The 24,656-nt window shown below is 46.9% G+C and overlaps 1 protein-coding gene across 1 annotated transcript; it reads right to left on the bottom strand.

Moving 5' to 3' along the window:
- Window positions 1-433: 433 nt before the first annotated feature.
- On the bottom strand, window positions 434-17,247 carry LOC121575786 (troponin T, cardiac muscle-like). The gene is made up of 8 exons (XM_041889077.1): window positions 17,177-17,247; window positions 14,626-14,692; window positions 14,285-14,401; window positions 14,018-14,095; window positions 13,415-13,516; window positions 13,211-13,323; window positions 12,810-12,900; window positions 434-544 (listed from the first exon to the last, which is right to left on the bottom strand). Exons 1-8 carry the CDS (start codon window positions 17,245-17,247, stop codon window positions 434-436), a joined length of 750 nt encoding a protein of 249 aa, XP_041745011.1.
- Window positions 17,248-24,656: the final 7,409 nt, after the last annotated feature.

Below are 24,656 nucleotides of genomic sequence, written 5' to 3'. Positions count from 1 at the left end.
CTAGTCAATATCCAGGCTTTTAATATTGTTTTCTAGAGCCTGGGAGCTAAACCATCAGATAAGACCTAAATATAGAATCTATTAGATACCCTACATGAGGTATCCGACGGTAGGGCTGGCATGTTTACAATACCAGTGTTGGGTGTTCTGTATTTTATTGTAAGGCGTTTTACTAGTGGTGACCTCACAGGTAGATTTGGGGCCTTTCAGATGTTGCGGTTCCATTGTACCCCCTGTGTGTGTGTGTTTCTGTGTGTGCATACACTTGTGTGAGTGTTGTGTGCATGTTGGCGTGCGTGCATTTGTTGTTTTGGTTGTTCAGCTATAGGCTGCTCTCTTCTGATACAGTTTTCTTTAACCCCAGACCTTTGTTGTCTGGTTTGTGGTGGGCCGGGTGTCCCACAGCGCCAGCCCCTCTCAGCCCCTCTCAGGGTCAGCCTGCAGCTGTCAGCAGATTCATTTCAAACAACTGGGAACGGGCGGAGAGTGGAGGGGATGGAAAGACAGGAGGGGGCAGAAACTTGATGAGGCTCAAGGTGAGCCTCTACATTGGGACAGGCTTATCAGTCTTAGCAGAGTATTATCAACGGCTGAAACACTACTGGATGAAAACTAGCAGGGTATTATCAATGGCTGAAACACTACTGGATGAAAACTAGCAGGGTATTATCAACGGCTGAAACACTACTGGATGAAAACTAGCAGGGTATTATCAATGGCTGCAACACTACTAGATGAAAACTAGCAGGGTATTATCAACGGCTGAAACACTACTGGATGAAATCTAGCAGGGTATTATCAACGGCTGAAACACTACTGGATGAAAACTAGCAGGGTATTATCAACGGCTGAAACACTACTGGATGAAAACTAGCAGGGTATTATCAATGGCTGCAACACTACTGGATGAAAACTAGCAGGGTATTATCAATGGCTGCAACACTACTGGAAGAAAACTAGGCCCAATATTTTGGGTCGAGGGTTCAGGGAAGAAATGATCAATTGATAGGATTGATGAAATGTACAAGATACAGTATAGGAGGAAATGATGATTCTAGGGATATGTTGTGTATGTATAGGAATGATCTATACTGAACAAAAATATAAACACAACATGTAAAGTGTTGGTCCCATGTTTCATGACCCCTCTGCAAAACATGACTTAGTACTTAGTGGCAAAACCCTTGTTGGCAATCACAGAGGTCAGAAGTTTATTGTAGTTGGCCACCAGGTTTTGTACACATCTCAGGAGGGATTATAGGTAGGTATTGTAGTTAGGTATTGTAGGTAGTTTATCTAGGTAGTTATTGTAGGTTATTGTAGGTAATTATTGTAGGTAAGTATTGCATTTGGCTGAGCCCGGTGAAGCACGAGGCTAGCTAACCCACTACCTGGACGAGCTAGCGGGTAGCTACTGGTAACTATTAGCAACTGTGGATAGTTGTTTCCAATGTTATTTCACGCTTAAGAGTACCTGTAATTATGCCAGCTAGCTACCTACCATTCAGCTGTTTATCTAGCCTCATTATCTGAAGTGTTAACGTTAGGTAGTTAGTAGCTACTGTACTCGAAAGGTAGCTAGCTTGTTGCTACCTGGATAGCTAACTAAACAATAGCTGGAACGACCTAGCTTTAATATTTGGAGACGCTTTCTCTCCGTTGGGACAGACGCGAACTGGCTGAATCGATTCAGTGGCTAGCTTTGCACTTAACTGGCTAACAGTAGCTACTAAGTGTTACGAACCGGCTCAAGTTCGTAACAAAAGGGAGACACGTGGAGACAAGGAGTACTCAAAGTATATATTTATTAATTAAAATAAACTAAATCAAATAACAATGGTGTGTGTAATCAGTAATCAGTAGTGTACGTGAGTGTTTGCATGCATAAATGTAATATGGAAAAGTGTTGAAAAGTGCCAAAGCAAACAACCCAAAAAAGCCTCAAAATATCACAACCAAGATCAAAGTATCTGCCTGGAGAGAGTCTCCCCAATGAATGTGGAAGAGGTCCATTTATCCTGGGACACACCCGGCCCAGGTGTTTCCCATGTAGCTGACGACCCCCCAACTCCGCCCACCGGCATCCTAATAAGGAAACAAGAGCAAAGAGAGAATACGGCAGACAGAGTGGGAGGGTCGTCACACCCCCCATAAGACCGGGGACCAACAAGGACCCCCGGCCCAACGTACCAGCCCCTACATGACTAGCATCCACCTGCAAGGTAAATGACAAATCCACACAAGGAGCAGCCAGTACCGGAGTTGAAGTAAGCAACCTCTTTGCATCTTCGAAAGCCTGTTGACAATGAGAAGACCATACGTACACAGCCTTAGCTTTCAGCAAATCTGTCAAGGAGCGACCACAGTAGAGAAGTTCCTACAAAAACCACGATAATACCCAATCATTCCCAAGAAACGCATCAGTTCCTTTTTAGTAGTTGGTAGTGGAAAAGCATCAATAGCTACCACTTTAGCCCGAACAGGACGCACTTCACCCTGCCCAACCACCTTTCCAAGGTATGTCACAGTCGCCTGAGCAAACTCACATTTAGCCAAATTTATCGTGAGACGACCCGCAGCCAGACGTTCGAACAAGGCTTGAATACGGGACAGGTGTTCCTCCCAAGTATCTGCATATATCACTACATCGTCCAGATAAACAGCGCACCCGGCCAGACCAGAGACAACCCTGTTCATAAGTCGCTGAAAAGTTGCAGGCGCATTACGCAGCCCGAAACTCATAACCGAATACGAGTACAGACCAAAAGGTGTAATAAAGGCAGAGATTTCACGTGCCCTACTCGTCAGTGGCACCTGCCAATAGCCCTTTAACAGGTCAAATTTGCTCACAAACTTAGCTGCGCCCGACTTGATCAACGCAGTCCTCCATCCGAGGAAGAGGAAATGAATCCGGCTTAGTGACATCGCTTACCTTACGGTAGTCCGTACAAAATCTGTTTGTTCCATCCGATTTACTGACCAAGATACAGGGAGAAGCCCAACTGGAGAAAGAAGGCTCTGCTATTTTACTCTCCAGCATGTACCTGACCTCAGCATCCAGACAACGCAGTTTCTCTGAAGAAACTCTATAGAACCGTTGACGAATGGGGTCAGCATCTCCAATGTCAATATCATGTTCTATTAAGTTTGTACGTGTTGGTGTATCAGAAAACAACCCTGGAAATCTCCGAATCAGACCCACCATCTCTTTCCGCCCATCAACAGGTAGATGAGTAAGAAGACTATCTAAAATCTCCAGTGTCTCTGAATTCTTCAATCTACCCTGCAGTATGCAATCGTCGGGACCAGAAACATCTTCCTGCTCCTGCACAGACCTAGCATGACCAGAATCCAGGGAATAAACAGTATCAGCCAAAAGAACAGCCTTACCGTCCTCTGTAGACTCCCCTGTTCAGTCTCAGAGGAACGTGCATAATAGGGTTTTAACAAATTTATATGGCACAGTTGATGTGCTTTCCTCCGTTCTGGAGTGGCAACTAGATAATTTTGCTCAGTGTCCTGGCGCACCACTGTATATGGACCTTGAAACTTGGCTTGAAAAGGAGAACCAACAATTGGCAGCAGAGCCAGAACCCGATCACCTGGACTAAAGTGACGAGGCTCAGCTCGCCGATCATATATGCTCTTCATCCTGTCCTGTGAAGATGATAGCTTCTCTTTAGCCATTTCACCAGCGGCATACAAGCGTCGCCGAAAATCACACACATATGATAACAGGGACTGAGGAGACTCGGGAGACTTCCAGTCATCCTGGAGAACAGATAAAAGCCCACGCACCTTATGTCCAAACACTAGGTCATTTGGGCTAAAACCTGTGCTCTCCTGTGAAACCTCCCTAGCAGCTAACAGTAACCAAGGCAACCCCTCCTCCCAATCCTTATCCATCTCAGTACAATAAGATCTCAACAAAGACTTAAGCGTTTGATGGAAACGTTCCAGTGCTCCTTGACTTTGGGCATGATAAGCGCTAGCCAAGTTGTGTTTAATATGGAGTTGTTGGAGAACCTGTCCAAAGAGATTAGAGGTGAAATTAGATCCTTGATCACTTTGAATGACCTTAGGGATTCCAAACAGTGAGAAAAAACTGAGTCAAAGCTTTTAACACAGACTTAGTCGTGATAGACCTGAGAGGATAGGCAGCAGGAAACCTAGTGGTCTGACACATCACAGTCAACAAATAATTACTACCCTTTCTGGAACGAGGCAGAGGACCAACACAGTCAATAATCAGATACTCAAAAGGGTTACTGAGTACAGGAATAGGGAACAGTGGTACCGGCTTAATAGCTTGATTAGGTTTACCAGTTAATTGACAGGTGTGACAAGTTTTGATGAAATCAGAAACATCCCTCTTTAATCTTGGCCAAAAAAAATGTCGTAATATGCGATTGTAGGTTTTTCTCACACCCATATGCCCAGCAACGTCGTTGTAGAGAAGTTGTCAGCACCAACTCACGAAGCTTAACTGGTACCACAACCTGACTAATCGCCTCCCCCAGAAAACAACTACCATGAGACATCCACTTTCTCATCAGGACCTCCTCTTGGAGAAAATAGCCCTGTGCGACATCTCCCAACTGTTCCACAGACACAATTTGGTCCCGCAACTCTTCTAATGTAGGGTCAGTCCGTTGCGCCTCGATTAAATCGGAGCGGGATACAGATAACGGGATAACAGGGAAAACAGTAACAGACTTCTTTATGGTATTCTCGTTAGCCAGCTCCGTGACCAGGTCGTCATGGATCATAGAACGCGTCACTGCACACGCAGAAAACACCTCTGGGAAATTCTGCGCCCTCTCATCAGGAATCCCTACAATTGACGGCTTAGTGGAAACCACTAAAGATGGAGACACGATAGGCCACACACGCTCCCCAGCCAAGTTATTTCCAAGGATCACGTCAATACCCTCAATAGGCAATGAAGGACGCACCCCCACAACAACCTCACCTTTCACCAGTCCACAATCCAACATCAGTTTATGCAATGGAACTGACAGAGTGTTCAAACCTATTCCCCTGATTAGAACACTATTCCCCGAATCAGTCTCCGCAGAGAAGGGTAACCAGACTCCAACACAAATGATTCAGAGGCACCTGTGTCTCTTAGGATCTTTACTGGCACTAGGTTCTTACTTCCTACCATAGACACAAAACCCTCCGTAACGAAAGGTAAATAGTCGGGATCAATATAACCCTTCACCTGGCTCCGGGCAGGGAGACAATGCGTCATGAGTGAACTGATGTGGAACAGGCGCGGCTAACGCTGCAGGCCTCGATTTACCATAAGCACCTGTACTGAATTTACCCCTAGATCTAAGAATCGGACATTCATTTTTCCAATGACCTAATTCTTGACAGTAGTGACACTCTTGACCAACGTCAGTTTTACCACGGGTATCAGGCTCAACCCTATTTGAATGAAACTCTGCCCGGGAACCGAAGTATCTCGGCGAGCGAGGCCCAAATCTCTGCGAACGCCCCCACTCACTCCGAATACGGGGTTCTGCAAAAACATTTTTGTGAGTCAACACATATTCATCTGCCAAAACCGCAGCTTCAGCAACAGTCTTTATTTTTCGTTCGTTAATGTACGCTCGCTATACGATCAGGGATTGTGTCCTTAAATTGTTCTAACATAATCAGATCACACAGCCCTTGGAAAGTCATAACTGCAGAGGCAGAACACCAGCGATTGAACTGTGAAGATAATATTCGCGCAAACTCAACATGAGTCTGCTGATCATCCCTTTTTAAAGTTCTAAATCGTTGGCGGTAAGCCTCAGGGACCAATTCGTAACTCTGTAACACAGCCGTTTTAACCTTCTCATAACTAACACTGTCTGCTACGCTAAGAGCTGAATATGCTTCTTGCGCTTTACCAGTCAGCACACACTGCAACATCAAAGTGCGATCAGAATCAGGCCAACTCCTAGCGTCAGCAACACGCTCAAACAACGAAAAGAATGTCTCCGGGTCCTTTTCATTAAACTGGGGCAACAACCGTAAATTCCCTACAACATCAAATGTCTCTGGATTACGACCAAAAGAGGAACGACCCTAGGTAACTCTGGGTCACCTTCCCAGAGCAAACTCTCCCCTGAGAGCTTTCCTTCCCTAACCAACTCTAGTCGCTCTTGTTGCAGCTTGATTTTAGCACGCTCCATATCCTGTTTAAATTCCAATTCCCTTTCATATTTTACACGATCATGCCCTAGCTGTAACAGAAGCAGTTCTTTCTGCTGTTCAAAAAGAAGACTACTATGACTAACCGATGGAACGGTCATTGTAACATATCGGGGAGACAACGTGTCCTCAGCAGAGGCTGCCCCAGTGGTAACATCCAGAATACCACTCTCCATCAAATTGGCCTTCAATATTAACCTAATAGAATTTTTTTAGACGTTTATCACTAATTTCAACCTTGTAGTGTTCAGCAACCTTCAACAGCTGTTCTTTAGTACATAATTCTAACAGTTCTTCTGATGGAAAGCGAATGAACTCGTCTACATTAGACGCCATAATCAGGGAAAAAAAAATTAAATATATATAGATCATAATAATCTTGCTCAACCCCTCTGCTGAGCACACCAGACACAAGAGAAACACAATCACACCGAGCACCACAGAAAAGAGCTGGGATATGGAGCTTCCCCCAAAACCTGCAATAACTCAACCCTAGTCTTCGTGCAGATTTGCGGTGGGTAATTACGCACTGTAGCCCGCTGGCAAGGAATTAAACCCCCAGCACGCTGGTAGATTTCCCCAAGCCACGGATGTGCCCCGAGACAACTGCTCAGTCCACTGACACCACACAAAAATAAAAAACATTTAACCATGCCCAACGTATCCCAAAACAAAACACGTCACTAAGCCTATCAGGGGAAAAAGCTATAGCTCCGGGTAGCAAATGTCACTACCCTACCCAATCTCCCACTGAGGTACACAGCCGATTGTACTCACCTCAGACCGATGTCCCAACAGCGAGTAGAGCAAGAGTTTCCAGGCTGGGCAGGGACTGGAAACTAACCAATGTACTCTCTCCAACGCAGTACAAAACCCAAAGGCAACCAATACTGGCCTATCAAACTCAAACAAACTAACAAAATTTACAAAGAAAAACCCTACAGAATTGGACATTAACTCCACGTTCTCCCAAACACAACCAGTTCAAAATCCCAGACGAGCCCCCCACTTGTTACGACCCGGCTCAAGTTCGTAACAAAAGGGAGACACGTGGAGACAAGGAGTACTCAAAGTATATATTTATTAATTAAAATAAACTAAATCAAATAACAATGGTGTGTGTAATCAGTAATCAGTAGTGTACGTGAGTGTTTGCATGCATAAATGTAATATGGAAAAGTGTTGAAAAGTGCCAAAGCAAACAACCCAAAAAAGCCTCAAAAATATCACAACCAAGATCAAAGTATCTGCCTGGAGAGAGTCTCCCCAATGAATGTGGAAGAGGTCCATTTATCCTGGGACACACCCGGCCCAGGTGTTTCCCATGTAGCTGACGACCCCCCCAACTCCGCCCACCGGCATCCTAATAAGGAAACAAGAGCAAAGAGAGAATACGGCAGACAGAGTGGGAGGGTCGTCACATAAGGGTAAGTTATAACCTACATTTATTTGTGTTTTGTTTTTACATACTGGTAACGAGTCGTTCAAGGGAATTCGGGACATGGGTGACTAGTTAAAATTAGCTTGGCTCTCTCTGTGTGTACATAGTCCCCTGTAGCTCAGTTGGTAGAGCATGGTGCTTGCAATGCCAGGGTTGTGGGTTCTTTTCCCACGGGGGGCCAGTATGAAAATGTATGCACTCACTAACTGTAAGTCGCTCTGGATAAGACAACTAAAATGTAAATGTAATGTAAATGTGTGTTCGTGCCGTGGGAGGGGGTGTTGGTTCGTTGGCAGAGAGCAATGGCTAGCTAGTATGAATAAGTTGACGACGTACTCACTCAAACTGTCAAAACTAACCCAAAACTTTACACAACGTTAGACACGGACACGAATGATCTGCTTGGCGTGTTAACACACTGGTGGTTTGTTGTAACCGAGTATTGGTGCTAAACCGTGTTATTGGAAGCTGGCATGCTAGTTGACTATGGCGTCATAGGATTCGGTGCCCTGGACGGTTTTCACAGAAGAATACTGTACCAAGTTAGCTAGCTGAATAAACTAAGTTAGAGACTATTCCTAGAAAACATTGAACCGCTGTAGTTTACAACAATTATAATTTCTAAAGTGAAAGTTGGGAGAGTTATATTTGAGTGTTTCAGTGAAACGTAAGTGAGGGAGGCCCCACTCTCTCGCTTTCCCAGATGTTTAGTTCATTTCATTCCGATCTCCTTTGCATTATTGTAGCCTTTTTCTGTAGCCTGTCAACTATGTGTCTGTCTATCCCTGTTCTCTCCTCTCTGCACAGGCCATACAAACGCTTCACACCACGTGGCTGTTGCCACTCTAATCTGGTGGTCCCTGCGCGCACGACCTGTCTCTGGTCTCTGGAACTGCCGTTCTTCAGATGAACTGAGTTCATCTCAGCCTATGCTACCCTCCAGTCCCTCAACTTCTTTGCGCTGATGGAAACATGGATTACCACAGAAAACACTGCTACTCCTACTGCTCTTTCCTCGTCTGACCATGTGTTCTCGCATACCCCGAGAGCATCTGGTCAGCGCGGCGGTGGCACAGGAATCCTCATCTCTCCCAAGTGGACATTCTCTCTTTTTCCCCTGACCCATCTGTCTATCTCCTCATTTGAATTCCATGCTGTCACAGTCACTAGCCCATTCAAGCTGAACATCCTTGTCATTTATCGCCCTCCAGGTTCCCTTGGAGAGTTCATCAATGAGCTTGACGACTTGATAAGTTCCTTTCCTGAGGATGGCTCACCCCTGACAGTTCTGGGTGACTTTAACCTCCCTACATCTGCCTTTGACTCATTTCTCTCTGCCTCCTTCTTTCCACTCCTTTCCTCTTTTGACCTCACCCTCTCACCGTCCACCCCTACTCACAAGGCAGGCAATACGCTTGACCTCATCTTTACTAGATGCTGTTCTTCTACTAATCTCACTGCAACTCCCCTCCAAGTCTCTGACCACTACTTTGTATCCTTTTCTCTCTCGCTCTCCTCCAACACTACTCACTCTGCCCCTGCTCAGATGGTAATGTGTCGACGCACAAAACAGAGCTCCGGGCAGCTGAGCGGAAATGGAGGTAAACTAGACTCCCTGCGGACCTGGCATCTTTTCACTCCCTCCTCTCTACATTCTCTTCCTCTGTTTCCGCTGCCAAAGCCACTTTCTACCACTCTAAATTTCAAGCCTCTGCCTCTAACCCTAGGAAGCTCCTTGCCACCTTCTCCTCCCTGCTGAATCCTCCTCCTCCTCCCCCCTCTCTGTGGATGACTTCGTCAACCATTTTGAAAAGAATGTTGATGACATCTGATCCTCATTTATTAAGTCAAATGACACCGGTGGTCCTGCTCACACTGCCCTACCCTATGCTTTGACTTCTTTCTTCCCAACAACCTGCCCGCTTGACCCTTTCCCCTCCTCTCTTCTCCAGACCATTTCCGGAGACCTTCTCCCTTACCTCACCTCGCTCATCAACTCATCCTTGACTGCTGGCCATGTCCCTTCCGTCTTCAAGAGAGCGAGAGTTGCACCCCTCCTCAAAAAACCTACACTCGATCCCTCCGATGTCAACAACTACAGACCAGTATCCCTTCTTTCTTTTCTCTCCAAAACTCTTGAGCGTGCCGTCTCTAGCCAACTCTCCTGCTATCTCTCTCAGAATGACCTTCTTGATCCAAACCAGTCAGGTTTCAAGACTGGTCATTCAACTGAGACAGCTCTTCTCTGTTCACGGAGGCTCTCCACAATGCTAAAGCTAACTCTCTCTCCTCTGCTCTTATCCTTCTAGACCTATCCGCTGCCTTTGATACTGTGAACCATCAGTTCCTCCTCACCACCCTCTCCGAGTTGGGCATCTCCGGCGCTGCTCACTCTTGGATTGCGTCCTACCTGACAGGTCGCTCCTACCAGGTGGCGTGGCGAGAATCTGTCTCCGCACCAAGTGCTCTCAACACCAGTTCTCTCTATACACCAAGTCACCTGGCTCTGTCATATACTCACATGGTCTCTTCTATCATTGCTACGCAGACGACACACAATTAATTTTCTCCTTTCCCCCTTCTGATAACCAGGTGGAAAATCGCATCTCTGCATGTCTGGCAGACATATCAGTGTGGATGTCGGATCACCACCTCAAGCTGAATCTCGGCAAGACGGAGCTGCTCTTCCTCCCGGGGAAGGACTGCCCGCTCCATGATCTCGCCATCACGGTTGACAACTCCATTGTGTCCTCCTCCCAGAGTGTAAAGAACCTTGGCGTGACCCTGGACAACACCCTATCATTCTCCGCTAACATCAAAGCGGTGACCCGATCCTGCAGGTTCATGCTCTACAACATTCACAGAGTACGACCTTACCTTACACAGAAAGCGGCACAGTCCTAATCCAGGCACTTGTCATCTCCCGTCTGGATTACTGCAACTCGCTGTTGGCTGGGCTCGCTGCCATTAAACCCCTACCACTTATCCAGAACGCTGCAGCCCGTCTGGTGTTCAACCTTCCCAAGTTCTCTCATGTCACCCCGCTCCTCCGCACACTCCACTGGCTTCCAGTTGAGGCTCGCATCTACTACAAGACAATGGTGCTTGCCTACGGAGCTGTGAGGGGAACGGCACCTCCTTACCTTCAGGTTCTGATCAGGCCCTACACCCAAATGAGGGCACTACGTTCATCCACCTCTGGCCTGCTAGCTCCCCTACCTCTACGGAAGCACAGTTCCCGCTCAGCCCAGTCAAAGCTATTCGCTGCTCTGGCACCCCAATGGTGGAACAAGCTCTCCCATGACGCCAGGACAGCAGAGTCACTGACCACCTTCCGGAGACACTTGAAACCCTACCTCTTTAAGGGATACCTGGAATAGTATAATGTCATCTTTCTACCCCCCCCCATAAAAAAAAAGTGGTTGTCCCACTGGCTATCATAAGTTGAATGCACCAATTTGTAATGGATAAGAGCACCTGCTGAATGATGTAAATGTAAATGGTTTTTGTTCTACTCCTCTTTGCAGATCTTCTCCAAGTCATTAAGGTTTCGAGGCTGACGTTTGGCAACTCAAACCTTCAGCTCCCTCCACAGATTTTCTATGGGATTAAGGTCTGGAGACTGGCTAGGCCACTCCAGGACCTTAATGTGCTTCTTCTTGAGCCACTCCTTTGTTGCCTTGGCCGTGTGTTTTGGGTCATTGTCATGCTGGAATACCCATCCATGACCCATTTTCAATGGCCTGGCTGAGGGAAGGAGGTTCTCACCCAAGATTTGACGGTACATGGCCCCGTCCATCGTCCCTTTGATGCGGTGAAGTTGTCCTGTCCCCTTAGCAGAAAAACACCCCCAAAGCATAATGTTTCCACCTCCATGTTTGACGGTGGGGTTGGTATTCTTGGGGTCATAGGCAGCATTCCTCCTCCATGTATATGTGCTTTCTTGAGCAGGGGGACCTTGCGGGCACTGCAGGATTTCAGTCCTTCACGGCGTAGTGTGTTACCAATTGTTTTCTTGGTGACTATGGTCCCAGCTGCCTTGAGATCATTGACAAGATCCTCCCGTGTAGTTCTGGGCTGATTCCTCACCGTTCTCATGATCATTGCAACTCCACGAGGTGAGATCTTGCATGGAGCCCCAGGCAGAGGGATATTGACAGTTCTTTTGTGTTTCTTCCATTTGCGAATAATCGCACCAACTGTTGTCACCTTCTCACCAAGCTGCTTGGCGATGGTCTTGTAGCCCATTCCAGCCTTGTGTAGGTCTACAATCTTGTCCCTGACATCCTTGGAGAGCTCTTTGGTCTTGGCCATGGTGGAGAGTTTGGAATCTGATTGATTGATTGCTTCTGTGGACAGGTGTCTTTTATACAGGTAACAAGCTGAGATTAGGAGCACTTTAAGAGTGTGCTCCTAATCTCAGCTCGTTACCTGTATAAAAGACACCTGGGAGCCAGAAATCTTTCTGATTGAGAGGGGGTCAAATACTTATTTCCCTCATTAAAATGCAAATCAATTTATACCATTTTTGCCATGCGTTTTTCTGAATTTTTTGTTGTTATTTTGTCTCTCACTGTTCAAATAAACCTAACATTAGAATTATAGACTTATCATTTCTTTGTCAGTGGGCAAACGTACAAAATCAGCAGGGGATCAAATACTTTTTTCCCTCACTGTATATAAAGAGTTTTGACAGTAAATACAACCATCTACCATATTTCTTATCAACATCTAACATACATCTTTATATTTATCTTGGATCACAGCCAACTGACTTTTCTATGTCTCCCTGTCAAGTCCATTCAAGTGAGATATACAGTAGTTTCCAGATCTTGGACGAACTTCAGAGGGTGCGGTTTTGTGGTATTTTGTTAATTTTATGCAAAAGCAGTATATACATCTATACTCATGTCACTTTGAATCACATGCGCAGGTTCGAGTGGTCCTCTGTAGCTCAATTGGTAGAGCATGGCGCTTGTAACGCCAGGGTAGTGGGTTCGATCCACGGGACCACCCATACGTAAAAATGTATGCACGCATAACTGTAAGTTGCTTTGGATAAAAGCGTCTGCTAAATGGCATATTATATTATACATACTGTTTGTACTCAGTTTGACACTATAGCCTAAAGTCTAGAATGAAAAGAATGTGTAAATCTTACATCATATTTCTGCCGTGAGTGTTGGTACTGCAGATCAAATTTCTCTGCCTCAAGCTGATATATCCACTTCCACAGGTCAGCAGCCTTCTCTCTATATGGAGTGGAAATAACAGAACATAGGGGAAATTAGGAAGAGCCTATAATTCTGCTCAGAGGTTAACTGAACATCTGTGGCATAATAATAATAATAATAATAATAATAATAATAATAATAATAATAATAATAATAATTTGGTGCGTTTATTTGTCCTATTTTACACATGTACAAGTGTGTATAATTAATAATGAGAGAGTAGTTAATCTGATTAGGGTAAGATTTTAACATATTAATTATTGGAGAATGTCCCTCATACTGTTATCAGAACTACATGCCAGTGTAAAGTTCTTCTGAACCCAGTTACATTAGTTTGTCCTGTTTGAGATGGTCAATATTCAGCTCCTTTCGCCGTTCACTTAAGATCGCTCTCTTCTTCTCTCGCTCTGTTTTCATTTTTGGCCTGCCATTCTTTTCTGTCTGTAGTTATAATAAAAATAACAGACATTAGCTCTGATAACACGTCACAAAAACTGGTGCTGTAGTGGTGTTTTAGGATGATTTCGGTCACCTTATTCCCGCTGGACTGCAAATTGGTGAGGACCTTCTTTTTATTGGCGTCATCCTCGGGTTTCTTCTTAAATTCCTCTTCCTCCTTCCGTGCCCTTTCGTCCTGGAGATGAGAGAAACGTACAACATTACTACAACATTGCCACAAAATTACCACCACACAACCCAACATTACTACCACATGACCACAGCATTACTACAACATTCAACAACATTACCACCACACAACCCCACATTACTACTAAATGACCACAACATTACTACAACATTACTACAACATTACCACAACATTACCACCACACAGCCCCACATTACTACCACATGACCACAACATTACTACAACATTACTACAACATTACCACCACATAACCCCACATTACTACCACATTACCACACCATTACTACAGCATTACTACAGCATTACTACAACATGACTACATCATTACCACAATATTGCTACAACATTACCAAAACATCACTAAAACATTACTACAACATTACCACAATAGTACTACAACATTACTACAGTTGTCCTACTTTCTACTAATATAGAGCGTTCCATGCTGTTCACTTCCCTTCCTTGTGTCGCTATGGGGATACTCACGTTTGTTCTGTTTTGACGCTCCTTTTCTTTCTCTGTTCGGATCCTCACCTGCTCTGCTCTCTCAGACCTGCGCTTATCCTGAGATCTAGGCACAGAGAGGATAGTAACAGATTAGAAGCCAGTGATCCCCATCCCATAGATATTTAATTCCTATTATATCATAGACCATAACCTTATTACAAGTATTTGACTGGAACTGTACGTGAAGCAATGACAGAGCAACCAGCAGGCTATCTGTAGCCTACACAGAATGTGACAGTATCTCACAATACCATCAGTGAGGTCGATGAGCTCCTCTTCATCTTTTTGGCGGCTCTCAAAATGGGCCTCAATAAGCGTCTGCAGCTCAGTCAGGTCCTTCTCCATATGCTTGCGGTGGAGATCCTACAGGCAGGACACGGTCAAGTGTGAGAGGTCAGAAGACAGGGTGAGAGGTCAGGGAGGACCTAGTCAGTTGCTTGAGTTAGAAGTTGCACTTAACCACAGATCTCGGATCAGATAACCCTTACAACCCCATGCTAGACTTAACCATTAGGCATTGAAGAAATATCTGAGACTGTCCACGAAGAACAGCTGTATTCCATATGGGTAGGGAAGGACAAACTTACATCAAGGTCCACTTTCTCTCCATCTAGCATTTTGGGAGACACTAGAACAGTCATGAAGGCTGGTTTGAGGAGGATACAAAAGTATTGGCTTTGAAATGTGCTCCTGAACCTTTTTGGAGTTCAGGTTATCCATTATAATTTTGGTTCAATATACTCACTTTGGTTTAGATTTTGCAACATCTTCCCAAGTGGGAAAAGGGAGTTTTCAGGTATTGACAAAATAAAATGTAGGCCTACTTGCAAAACTGGTTTTCCCAACCAAACAATATCTGTTTCACATTCAAACAAAAATCCACCCCCCCCCTCCCTTCCCCTCATAACCAGGTATTGATTATCAACTGTTCCAGTCCTACTACCCCTCACCTCCAGCCAGTCCTACTATCTCCCCAGTCAGTCCTACTACCCCCCAGCCAGTCCTACTACCCCCCAGCCAGTCCTACTACCCCCCAGTCAGTCCTACTACCCCCAGCCAGTCCTACTACCCCCAGCCAGTCCTACTGCCCCCAGCCGGTCCTACTACCCCCAGCCAGTCATACTACCCCCCAGCCAGTCCTATTACCCCCCGGGCAAGTCCTACTACCCCCAGGCAAGTCCTACTACCCCCCAGCCAGTCCTACTACCCCCCAGCCGGTCCTACTACCCCCAGCCAGTCATACTACCCCCCAGCCAGTCCTATTACCCCCAGGCAAGTCCTACTACCCCCCAGCCAGTCCTACTACCCCCCAGCCAGTTATACTACCCCCCAGCCAGACCAACTACCCCCAGCCAGTCCTACTACCCCCATCCAGTCCAACTACCCCCCAGCCAGTTCTACTACCCCCCAGCCAGACCAACTACCCCCCAGCCAGTCCTACTATCCCCCAGCCAGACTAACTACCCCCCAGCCAGTCCTACTACCCCCAGCCAGTTCTACTACCCCCCAGCCAGTCCTATTACCCCCCAGCCAGTCCTACTACCCCCCAGCCAGTCCTATTATCCCCCAGCCAGTCCTATTACCCCCCAGCCAGTCCTACTTCCCCCCAGCCAGTCCTACTACACCCCAGCCAGACCTGCTACCCCCCTGCCAGTCCCGCTATCCCAGCTCACATCTCTCCTCTCCTGGGTGTATTGTCCCATATCCATTTACAAGCCTTTCTAACACAGGGTCCGTCATGCATGTCAAGCAGTTGCTGGCAATGGTGATGGATTTAGCTAGCGATGCAGTTAACCCACGCTATATGACCACCAATCTTTTGTTTTAGATAATCAGTTGAGATAAGACTGTGGTATTGAACAACACTGCATTGTCTGGTTCAGCCTGAATATGTGTGAGTAATACAACATAAGAAAGGTGTGCAGGTGTGGTTTAGGTGTGTCCAGACCTGATTCGCTGTTATCGTCCTGAGCCCCTAGGGAAAGAAACAGATTCTCCAGTATTTTACCACCCTGATTAAACACTCTCCCTTCCAGATTGTATACATTGTAGGAGGTGGGGTATCTCTTTCAACCCAGAGCAGATTAAATTATTACAGGGACCCACCCTCCTGACAAAACAGTTAAACTTTTAATAACACACTACATACAGTAGCTTCCACCTGCTCTTTCCATGACATAGACTGACCAGGTGAATCGCTCTGGATAAGAGCGTCTGCTAAATTATGTAAATGTAAATGTGAATCCAGGTGAAACCTATGATCCCTTATTGATGTTGTTTTTTAAATCTACTTCAATTAGTGTAGATGAAGGGGAGGAGACAGGTTAATAAAGAAGGATTTTGACGCCTTGAGACAATTAAGACATGGATTGTGTATTTGTTCTATTCAGAGGGTGAATGGGAAAGACAAAATATTTAAGTGCCTTTGAACAGGGTATGGTAGTAGGTGCCAGGCACGCCGGTTTGAGTGTGTCAAGAACTGCAACTCTTCTGGGTTTTTCACGCTCAACAGTTTTCCGTGTGTATCAAGAATGGTTCAACACCCAAAGGACATCCAGCCAACTTGACACAACTGTGGGAAGCATTGGAGTCAACATGGGCCAGCATTCCTGTGGAACGCTTTTGACACCTTGTAGAGTTCATGCCCCGACGACATGTACATCCTCCTTCTCTTCTGCAAACTCCTCCTCCTCTACAAATTCCTCCGCAACTTCCTCTACCTCCTCCTCCTCCTGTTCTGCAACCTCCTCCTCCACCTCCTCCGCCACCTCTTCTTCCTCTACCACCTCCTCCTCCTTCTCCTCTGCAACATACTCCTCCTCTACCTCCTCCTCCTTCTCCTCTGCAACATACTCCTCCTCTACCTCCTCCTCCTTCTCCTCTGCAACCTCCTCCTCCACCTCCTCCGCCACCTCTTCTTCCTCTACCACCTCCTCCTCCTTCTCCTCTGCAACATACTCCTCCTCTACCTCCTCCTCCTCCTCCTGTTCTGCAACCTCCTCCTCCACCTCCTCCGCCACCTCTTCTTCCTCTACCACCTCCTCCTCCTTCTCCTCTGCAACATACTCCTCCTCTACCTCCTCCTCCTTCTCCTCTGCAACATCCTCCTCCTCTACCTCCTCCTCCTCCTCTGCAACCTCCTCCTCCTCCTCCTTCTCCTCTGCAACCTCCTCGTCCTCCACCTCCTCTGTTGCAAAGCAAGCGCACATTGTGAGACAGCAGAGCATTCTCCAGCCAAGACAGTAGGACCATAACTAACGTACTAACAGAAGAGCAAAGTAGTACTTCTACTAATTCTATACAGCATTCTATTATTCTGTTTGAATCAATGGATCAAAACAATTCTTTCTGCCAGTTTGTCAACCCTTTTCTCTCACAGCTTGATTGAGTGTAACAGCATAGCTGAAATGTATCTTCTCGTTGGATTGGTGTCCTCAGTGTGAGCAGCACTCCAGTGAGAGTGATACAGCTCTCTACAGCTCTCTCATTGTTGTAGTCAGTGCATTTCATGGCTGAATATCAAAGGTCACCATTGATTCCCCAGTCAGAGTGCCAGTGACAGTGCAGCGGTCGGCAACACTAACTCTGTGGCTCTGCTTAGAGGGAAACATGAACCACATCAACAAACCAAGAGTGGCATTGTGCATCTTTTCCCTAGGGTCCCCTATTCTGGACTGATAGCACTATAACACCAGTTCTAAAGTCTCTAGCTCGATATGGGGTTGAGACAAAAACAGGTGCTGGTTGAAGTCAGGCCTAGCTGGGCCGCGCCGTAGCCCAACAGGATGACCACAAGATGGGAAAGAAACAGAGATAGGACCCAGGCACCAGCACACTTTTCAAGTAAAAGACAGAAAGAATCCCCCAGGGAACATCCTTAGGAGGCAGGCAGAGACAGAGAGGCAGAGGAGGGGAGTGGGGTGGGGGCAGTCAATCCGGTCCCACACATGTCCCGGATTGTATGGGACAGTCACTGCATTTTTTGCTCTTTGTCCCACATCCCGCAAACCATGTCCTGCATTTTATCAACAAATTAAAACACCAGAAATATACGAAAAAAACATTGATTTGTCCCATATTTCAGTCAGACTTCCTATTATTTTGATGAGAATTGACATTCCAACCAGGCTCTTTTGCAGTCACGTTGTGCTTATGACAATATATATATATATATATATATATATATATATACAAAAGTAAGGAAATAGCTGTATTAGACTGAAAGATATAAGCTCATTTTGTCAAATTTGAGGCTCTCCATGCTCATTATTTGCAACATTCAATATATTTGCTGCTACTTCTTCACTCATTTTACATTTTAGTCATTTAGCAGACGCTCTTATCCAGAGCGACTTACAGTTAGTAAGTGCATACATCATTTATTTGTATTTTTCATACCCCCCGTGGAAAACGAACCCACAACCCTGGCGTTGCAAACGCCATGCTCTACCAACTGAGCTACATCCCTGCCGGCCATTCCCTCCCCTACCCTGGACGACGCTTGGCCAATTGTGCGCCGCCCCATGCGTCTCCCGGTCGCGGCCAGCTACGACAGAACCTGGATTCGAACCAGGATCTCTAGTGGCACAGCTAGCACTGCGATGCAGTGCCTTAGACCACTGCGCCACTCAATCCCATTTTAAAAGTGTTTCACATTCCCTGTGACCAACCAGAAATGTTTAGTTGGCCAAATATTCCCAGATTTGCATAAGACACAATGGTCCCTCGTTTCGTTTGTGTGAGGCAAAATAGTAGTAGTCTATGTTAAATTACTCGGTTCAGAGAAAGGGAGATTTGTGTGTTTTATTCATGTAGGCTACACTGTCCCACGAATGTCCCCACAAAATCATCCCATTGTCCCGCATTTGGGTATTTCAAATGTGGCCACCCTAGTGTAGGGTGGTCCACCTGGCCTGAGGACCAAGGACAAAAGTTGTCTGTATGGCGCAGAAGCTAATACCACAAGCTTGGATGGCGGTAGCTATAGTCCCAGGCCTAAAATATGCACTCTAGTGGAGATGCCAGGGGCATAGTGGATTCAGCCTCTCTGGGGACTCTAGCTGTTTAAAATGAACCTGAGGTGTGTAAAAATTGTAACGAAGTGGCAGACCTAATAATTGCTTCAAAGTTTTAATTCAGACAATTCAGTAATGTCATTATACTGTAAATGCATTATAATAGTATTACATTATTGGGCTTTTATAGTAAATAGCCTACTAAATTCACTGGTTCTGTAAGATATTGTTTGTAATACATATCTACAATATCCTCCTCTCCTTCTGACCACATGCACAGAGAAGGAACATCATTAGGTACGTTACCAACCACATGTGAACATGTGAAAGCAATACATGAACACAACAGCAGCATGGACAACTAAGTAAATGAGCAATAATGCATATTATAAATCGGTATACAGTATACTTTACAATATGCAGTACGTTATTGTAAAGTATACTGTATACTGATTTATAATATGCATATACATTGAGTATACCAAACATTAGAAACACCTTCCTAATATTGGGTGGTGGACCATTCTTGACACACACAGGAAACTGTTGAGTGTGAAAAACCCAGTAGCGTTGCAGTTCTTGGACTAAGACCTGTGCGCCTGGCATCTACTACTATACCCCGTTGAAAGGCACTTAAATATTTTCTTTCCCATTCACCCTCTGAATGGCACACATACACAATCCATGTCTCAATTGTCTCAAGGCTTAAACATTTCTTAATCTGTCTCCTACCCTTCATCTACATTGATTTAAATGGATTTAACAAGTGACATCAATAAGGGATCATCGTTTTCACCTGGTCAGAAAGAGCAAGTGTTCTTAATGTTTTGAGTAGTCAGTGTATACTGTATTTAGACATTCACATCAGCAATTAGTTATGCCTCGATTATTCTTAAGCTTTCCGTATAAATTGTAAACTGTATATTGGCAATTTTTTCAATAAAGTTCTAAACAGTTCTCCCTATCCCCCTGATGACAGGTGGACATACCTGTACCTGTGTCACAGGTGTAGAGAGGAGTAGGCAGGAGGCAGTCGCAGGTTTAGGACTACAAATATTTCCATTAATTATAACCCACATAATAATTTACATTTCCTGTTGATGCAGGACTAGTTATCCTGCAACAGGGTGGTCTGCACATTTCTTTCCTAATCTGACAGTTGATTTTGTTTTACTGTTGTTCCTAATCTGAAAATATTCTATACAATAATTGTTGCCAAGACACATACAGCACCCGATGTCACAGGAAGGCCAAAAAGATCATCAAGGACATCAACCACCCGAGCCACTGCCTGTTCACCCCGCTATCATCCAGAAGGCGAGGTCAGTACAGGTGCGTCAAAGCTTGCACTACTAATTTCATATGTATATACTGCATTCTATTCTATAATATTCTACTGTATCTTAGTCCATGCCAGTCTGTCATTGCTTGTCCATATATGTATTCTTAAATCCCATTCCTTACTAGTTTTGTGTGTATTGGGTATATGTTGTGAAATTGTTAGATATTACTTGTTAGATATTACTGCACTGTCGGAGCTAGAAGCACAAGCATTTCGCTACACCCGCTATAACATCTGCTAAACACGTGTATGTGACAAATACAATTTGATTGATTGATTGGGTATGGGCCTGTTTCTGTTCTTCACACTCTTGAACTGCTGCATCCTTGTCATGTACGTTCAATGACGGGTCAGACCAAGGCGCAGCGTGATATACGTACATGTTTATTAACTTATAAACACAACGACAAAACAACAACCGAAACTAAACGTGAAGTCCAAGGTAGAACACACAGCATACCTTACACGGAACAAGATCCCACAACTCAATAGTGCCAATCGGCTGCCTAAGTATTACATTTTACATTTTAGTCATTTAGCAGACGCTCTTATCCAGAGCGACTTACAGTTAGTGAATACATTTTTTATTTTTTTATTTTTATTTTTTTATACTGGCTCCCCGTGGGAATCGAACCCACAACCCTGGCGTTGCAAACGCCATGCTCTATCAACTGAGCTACATCCCTGCCGGCCATTCCCTCCCCTACCCTGGACGACGCTGGGCCAATTGTGCGCCGCCCATGAGTCTCCAGGTCGCGGCCGGCTGCGACAGTGCCTGGATACGAACCAGGATCTCTAGTGGCACAGTTAGCACTGCGATGCAGTGCCTTAGACCACTGCGCCACTCAGGAGTACGATCCCCAATCAGAGACAACGAGCGACAGCTGCCTCTGATTGGGAACCACACCGGCCAACATAGATCTATACATACTAGAATACATTTACATTACATTTTACATTTTAGTCATTTAGCAGACGCTCTTATCCAGAGCGACTTAATACAACATAGAATATATACAACAAGGAATATACACACCCTGACTCAACATATAAGAGTCCCCTAAGTCAGGGCGTGACAGTACCCCCCCCCCCAAAGGTGCGGACTCCGACCGCACAACCTTCACATACCAGGGTAGGGGCCGGGTGGGCATTCCGCCTCGGATGCGGATCCGGCTCCGGGCGTGACGACCACATCCTCTCCGCCTCCCTGTTGCGCCCCTGGTCTGGTCTGGACCTCGGCGCGCTGCTTCCCCTCTCCTTCCTCCCACGATACGCCAGGCCCTGTCTGGACCCTGGTGTGGGAGACCCCGAACCTGGAGAGGGGCTGACGTCATGGTCTGGACTGGAGCCGCTGACCGGAGCTGGACTTAGCACCGGTGGAGCGGACTGCTCTGGCTCCGGAGTGGAGCCGCTGACCGGAGCTGGATCAGGCACCGGTGGAGCGGACTGCTCTGGCTCCAGAGTGGAGCCGCTGACCGGAGCAGGATTAGGCACCGGTGGAGCAGACTGCTCTGGTTCCAGAGTGGAACAGCTGACCGGAACTGGATCAGGCACCGGTGGAGTGGACTGCTCTGGCTCCGGAGTGGAGCAGCTGACCGGTGCCGGACCAGGCACCGGTGGCACGGGCCGTGCCGGACTGGACAAACGCACCACTGGTCTGGTGCGAGGAGCAGGCACGGGCCGGAACGGACTAGGAACGCGCACCACTGGCTTGGTGCGAGGGGCAGGAACGGGCCGGGCCGGACTGGTGACGTGCACCACTGGCTTGGTGCGAGGAGCAGGAACAGGCTGGGCCGGACTGGCGACGCGCACCACTGTCTTGGTGCGAGGAGCAGGAACAGGCCGGGCCGGACTGGCGACGCGCACCACTGGCTTGGTGCGAGGAGCAGGAACAGGAACAGGCCGGGCCGGACTGGCGACGCGCACCACTGGCTTGGTGCGAGGAGCAGGAACAGGCCGGGCCGGACTGGCGACGCGCACCACTGGCTTGGTGCGAGGAGCAGGAACAGGCCGGGCCAGACTGGCGACGCGCACCACTGGCTTGGTTCGAGGAGCAGGCACAGGCCGGGCCGGACTGTGGAGGCGGACTGGAGGTCTGGAGCGGAGAGCTGGCACCACCCGTCCTGGCTGAATGCCTACTTCAGCACAGTATGTGTGAGGCATCAGCACAGGTCGCACTGGGCAGTGCACGTGCACTGGCGATACAGTTCGCAGAACTGGCGCAGGATATGCGGGACCGAGGAGGCGTACTGGAGACCAGGAGCGTTGAGCCGGCACACCCCGTCCTGGCTGGATGCCCATCTTCGCACAGCACGTGTGTGGTGCAAGCACAGGACGTACAGGACTGTGCCGGCGCACTGGCGACACAGTACGTAGCTCCGCATAACATGGAGCCTGCCCAGTCATACGCTTCCTCGCGTGAGTACGGGGAGTTGGCTCTGCTCTGACACTAGGCTCCGCCAACCACCCTGTGTGCCCCCCCAAAATGTTTTATTGGGGCTGCTTCTCGGCCTTCCTCCTCGACCGGCCTCCTCCGTGTTGCCGTTGCACCTCTCCTGCCTGGGCATCTACCTTAGCCCATGGTCCTCTCCCCACAAATATCTCTTCCCATGATCACAAATTGCCCACCTGTGACATGGCTATTTGCTCCGCCTGGGCACGCTGCTTGGTCCTCGTTTGGTGGGATCTTCTGTCACGTACGTTCAATGACGGGTCAGACCAAGGCGCAGCGTGATATACGTACATGTTTATTAACTTATAAACACAACGACAAAACAACAACCGAAACGAAACGGGAAGTCCAAGGTAGAACACACAACATACCTTACACAGAACAAGATCCCACAACTAGACAGTGCCAATAGGCTGCCTAAGTATGATCTCCAATCAGAGACAACGAGCGACAGCTGCCTCTGATTGGGAACCACACCGGCCAACATAGATCTATACATACTAGAATACAACATAGAATATATACAACAAGGAATATACACACCCTGACTCAACATATACGAGTCCCCTGAGTCAGGGCGTGACAATCCTCTGCTGCACCTCCATTGTTCAGTGTCTTATTCCTCTGTCCTCACTTAAATCAACATGTTAGCAGCATTCTTTATCTCCCTGCCAAATCTGTTAATAAACCCCAACGTTCTCTATTCATTTTTGACCCCACATGTATCAGATCTGATGTGACATTATGATTCAGAACATGCCTCACACCGCCTAGATTCCACAGCATTTCAAAGCTTGTTTCCCCAAATATTTACAGCGTGTTTCTGCCCTGTAGTTGATGTGTCATTTAGAAAATTCCCATCAACTGGATGAGTCACCATTTATAGTGTGGTGGAAATGATCCAACCATTATGTACAGTAGGTTGGTGGAAATCCCCATCGACTGAGGATGATGGGAATTTCCATTATGTAGACTTGTGAAAATGATGTTGAATAATAATAAACTACTTTTATCAATCTGACTCCATTATTATGTGAATGCTATAGGTGTCACAGTTCCCTCAGCCAGAACCCAGAAGCAGACCAGGACAAGGAGAGTTGAACGAAAGTGAGGGTTTATTCGGATACAACAAAAGGTGCAGAATAATCCAGGGACAGAGCGGGCGGCGTGGATGAGTAGTTGGGGGTGCAGTATAGGTCCAGTGATGGCTCGGCAGCCGCCGACCATCAGGCAGAGGTGGGGTGAAGGTTCCGGACATGTGACTGCAGGTGGAACAAAAACGGAGGTAAGGACACAAAAACTCAACAAAGTACAAAATAACAAAACTCACGCTAGATACTCTGAACTGATACACAGATACACCTACTGTTCATGGCTAACGATCCGGCAGGAACTGGATGTTGGGCCAGAGCCTAAGAAAGGTGCTGATTAGGCCCAGGTGTGCAGATTGCTAATAGGAAGCAGGTGCGGAAACCAGAGCGCTCCCCGGAGCGTTCCCGAACCCTCGGGAAACTGGAGATTACGACCAGACCCCGACTCAGACAGCCGGGATCGTTACAGTACCCCCCCTCCGACGAACGCCACCGGGCGGACTCCCCGGAGCGCCAGGATGGAGGCGGTAAAAGTCCCTGATGAGATCCGCATCTAGGACCTGTCGCCGCGGAATCCAACTCCTCTCTTCAGGACCATACCCCTCCCAGTCCACGAGATACTGGAAACCCCGGCCCCGCCGTCTGGAATCCATAATGCGACGCACCGTGTAGGCAGGACCACCTCCGATCATCCGAGGAGGAGGAGGAGGAGGCGGAG

This window comes from Coregonus clupeaformis, chromosome 10, assembly GCF_020615455.1.
Source record: "Coregonus clupeaformis isolate EN_2021a chromosome 10, ASM2061545v1, whole genome shotgun sequence".
Classification (NCBI taxonomy): domain Eukaryota; kingdom Metazoa; phylum Chordata; class Actinopteri; order Salmoniformes; family Salmonidae; genus Coregonus; species Coregonus clupeaformis.
The sequence above is the reverse complement of the archived record's forward strand: the minus strand, read 5'-3'. Positions and strand labels throughout refer to the sequence as shown.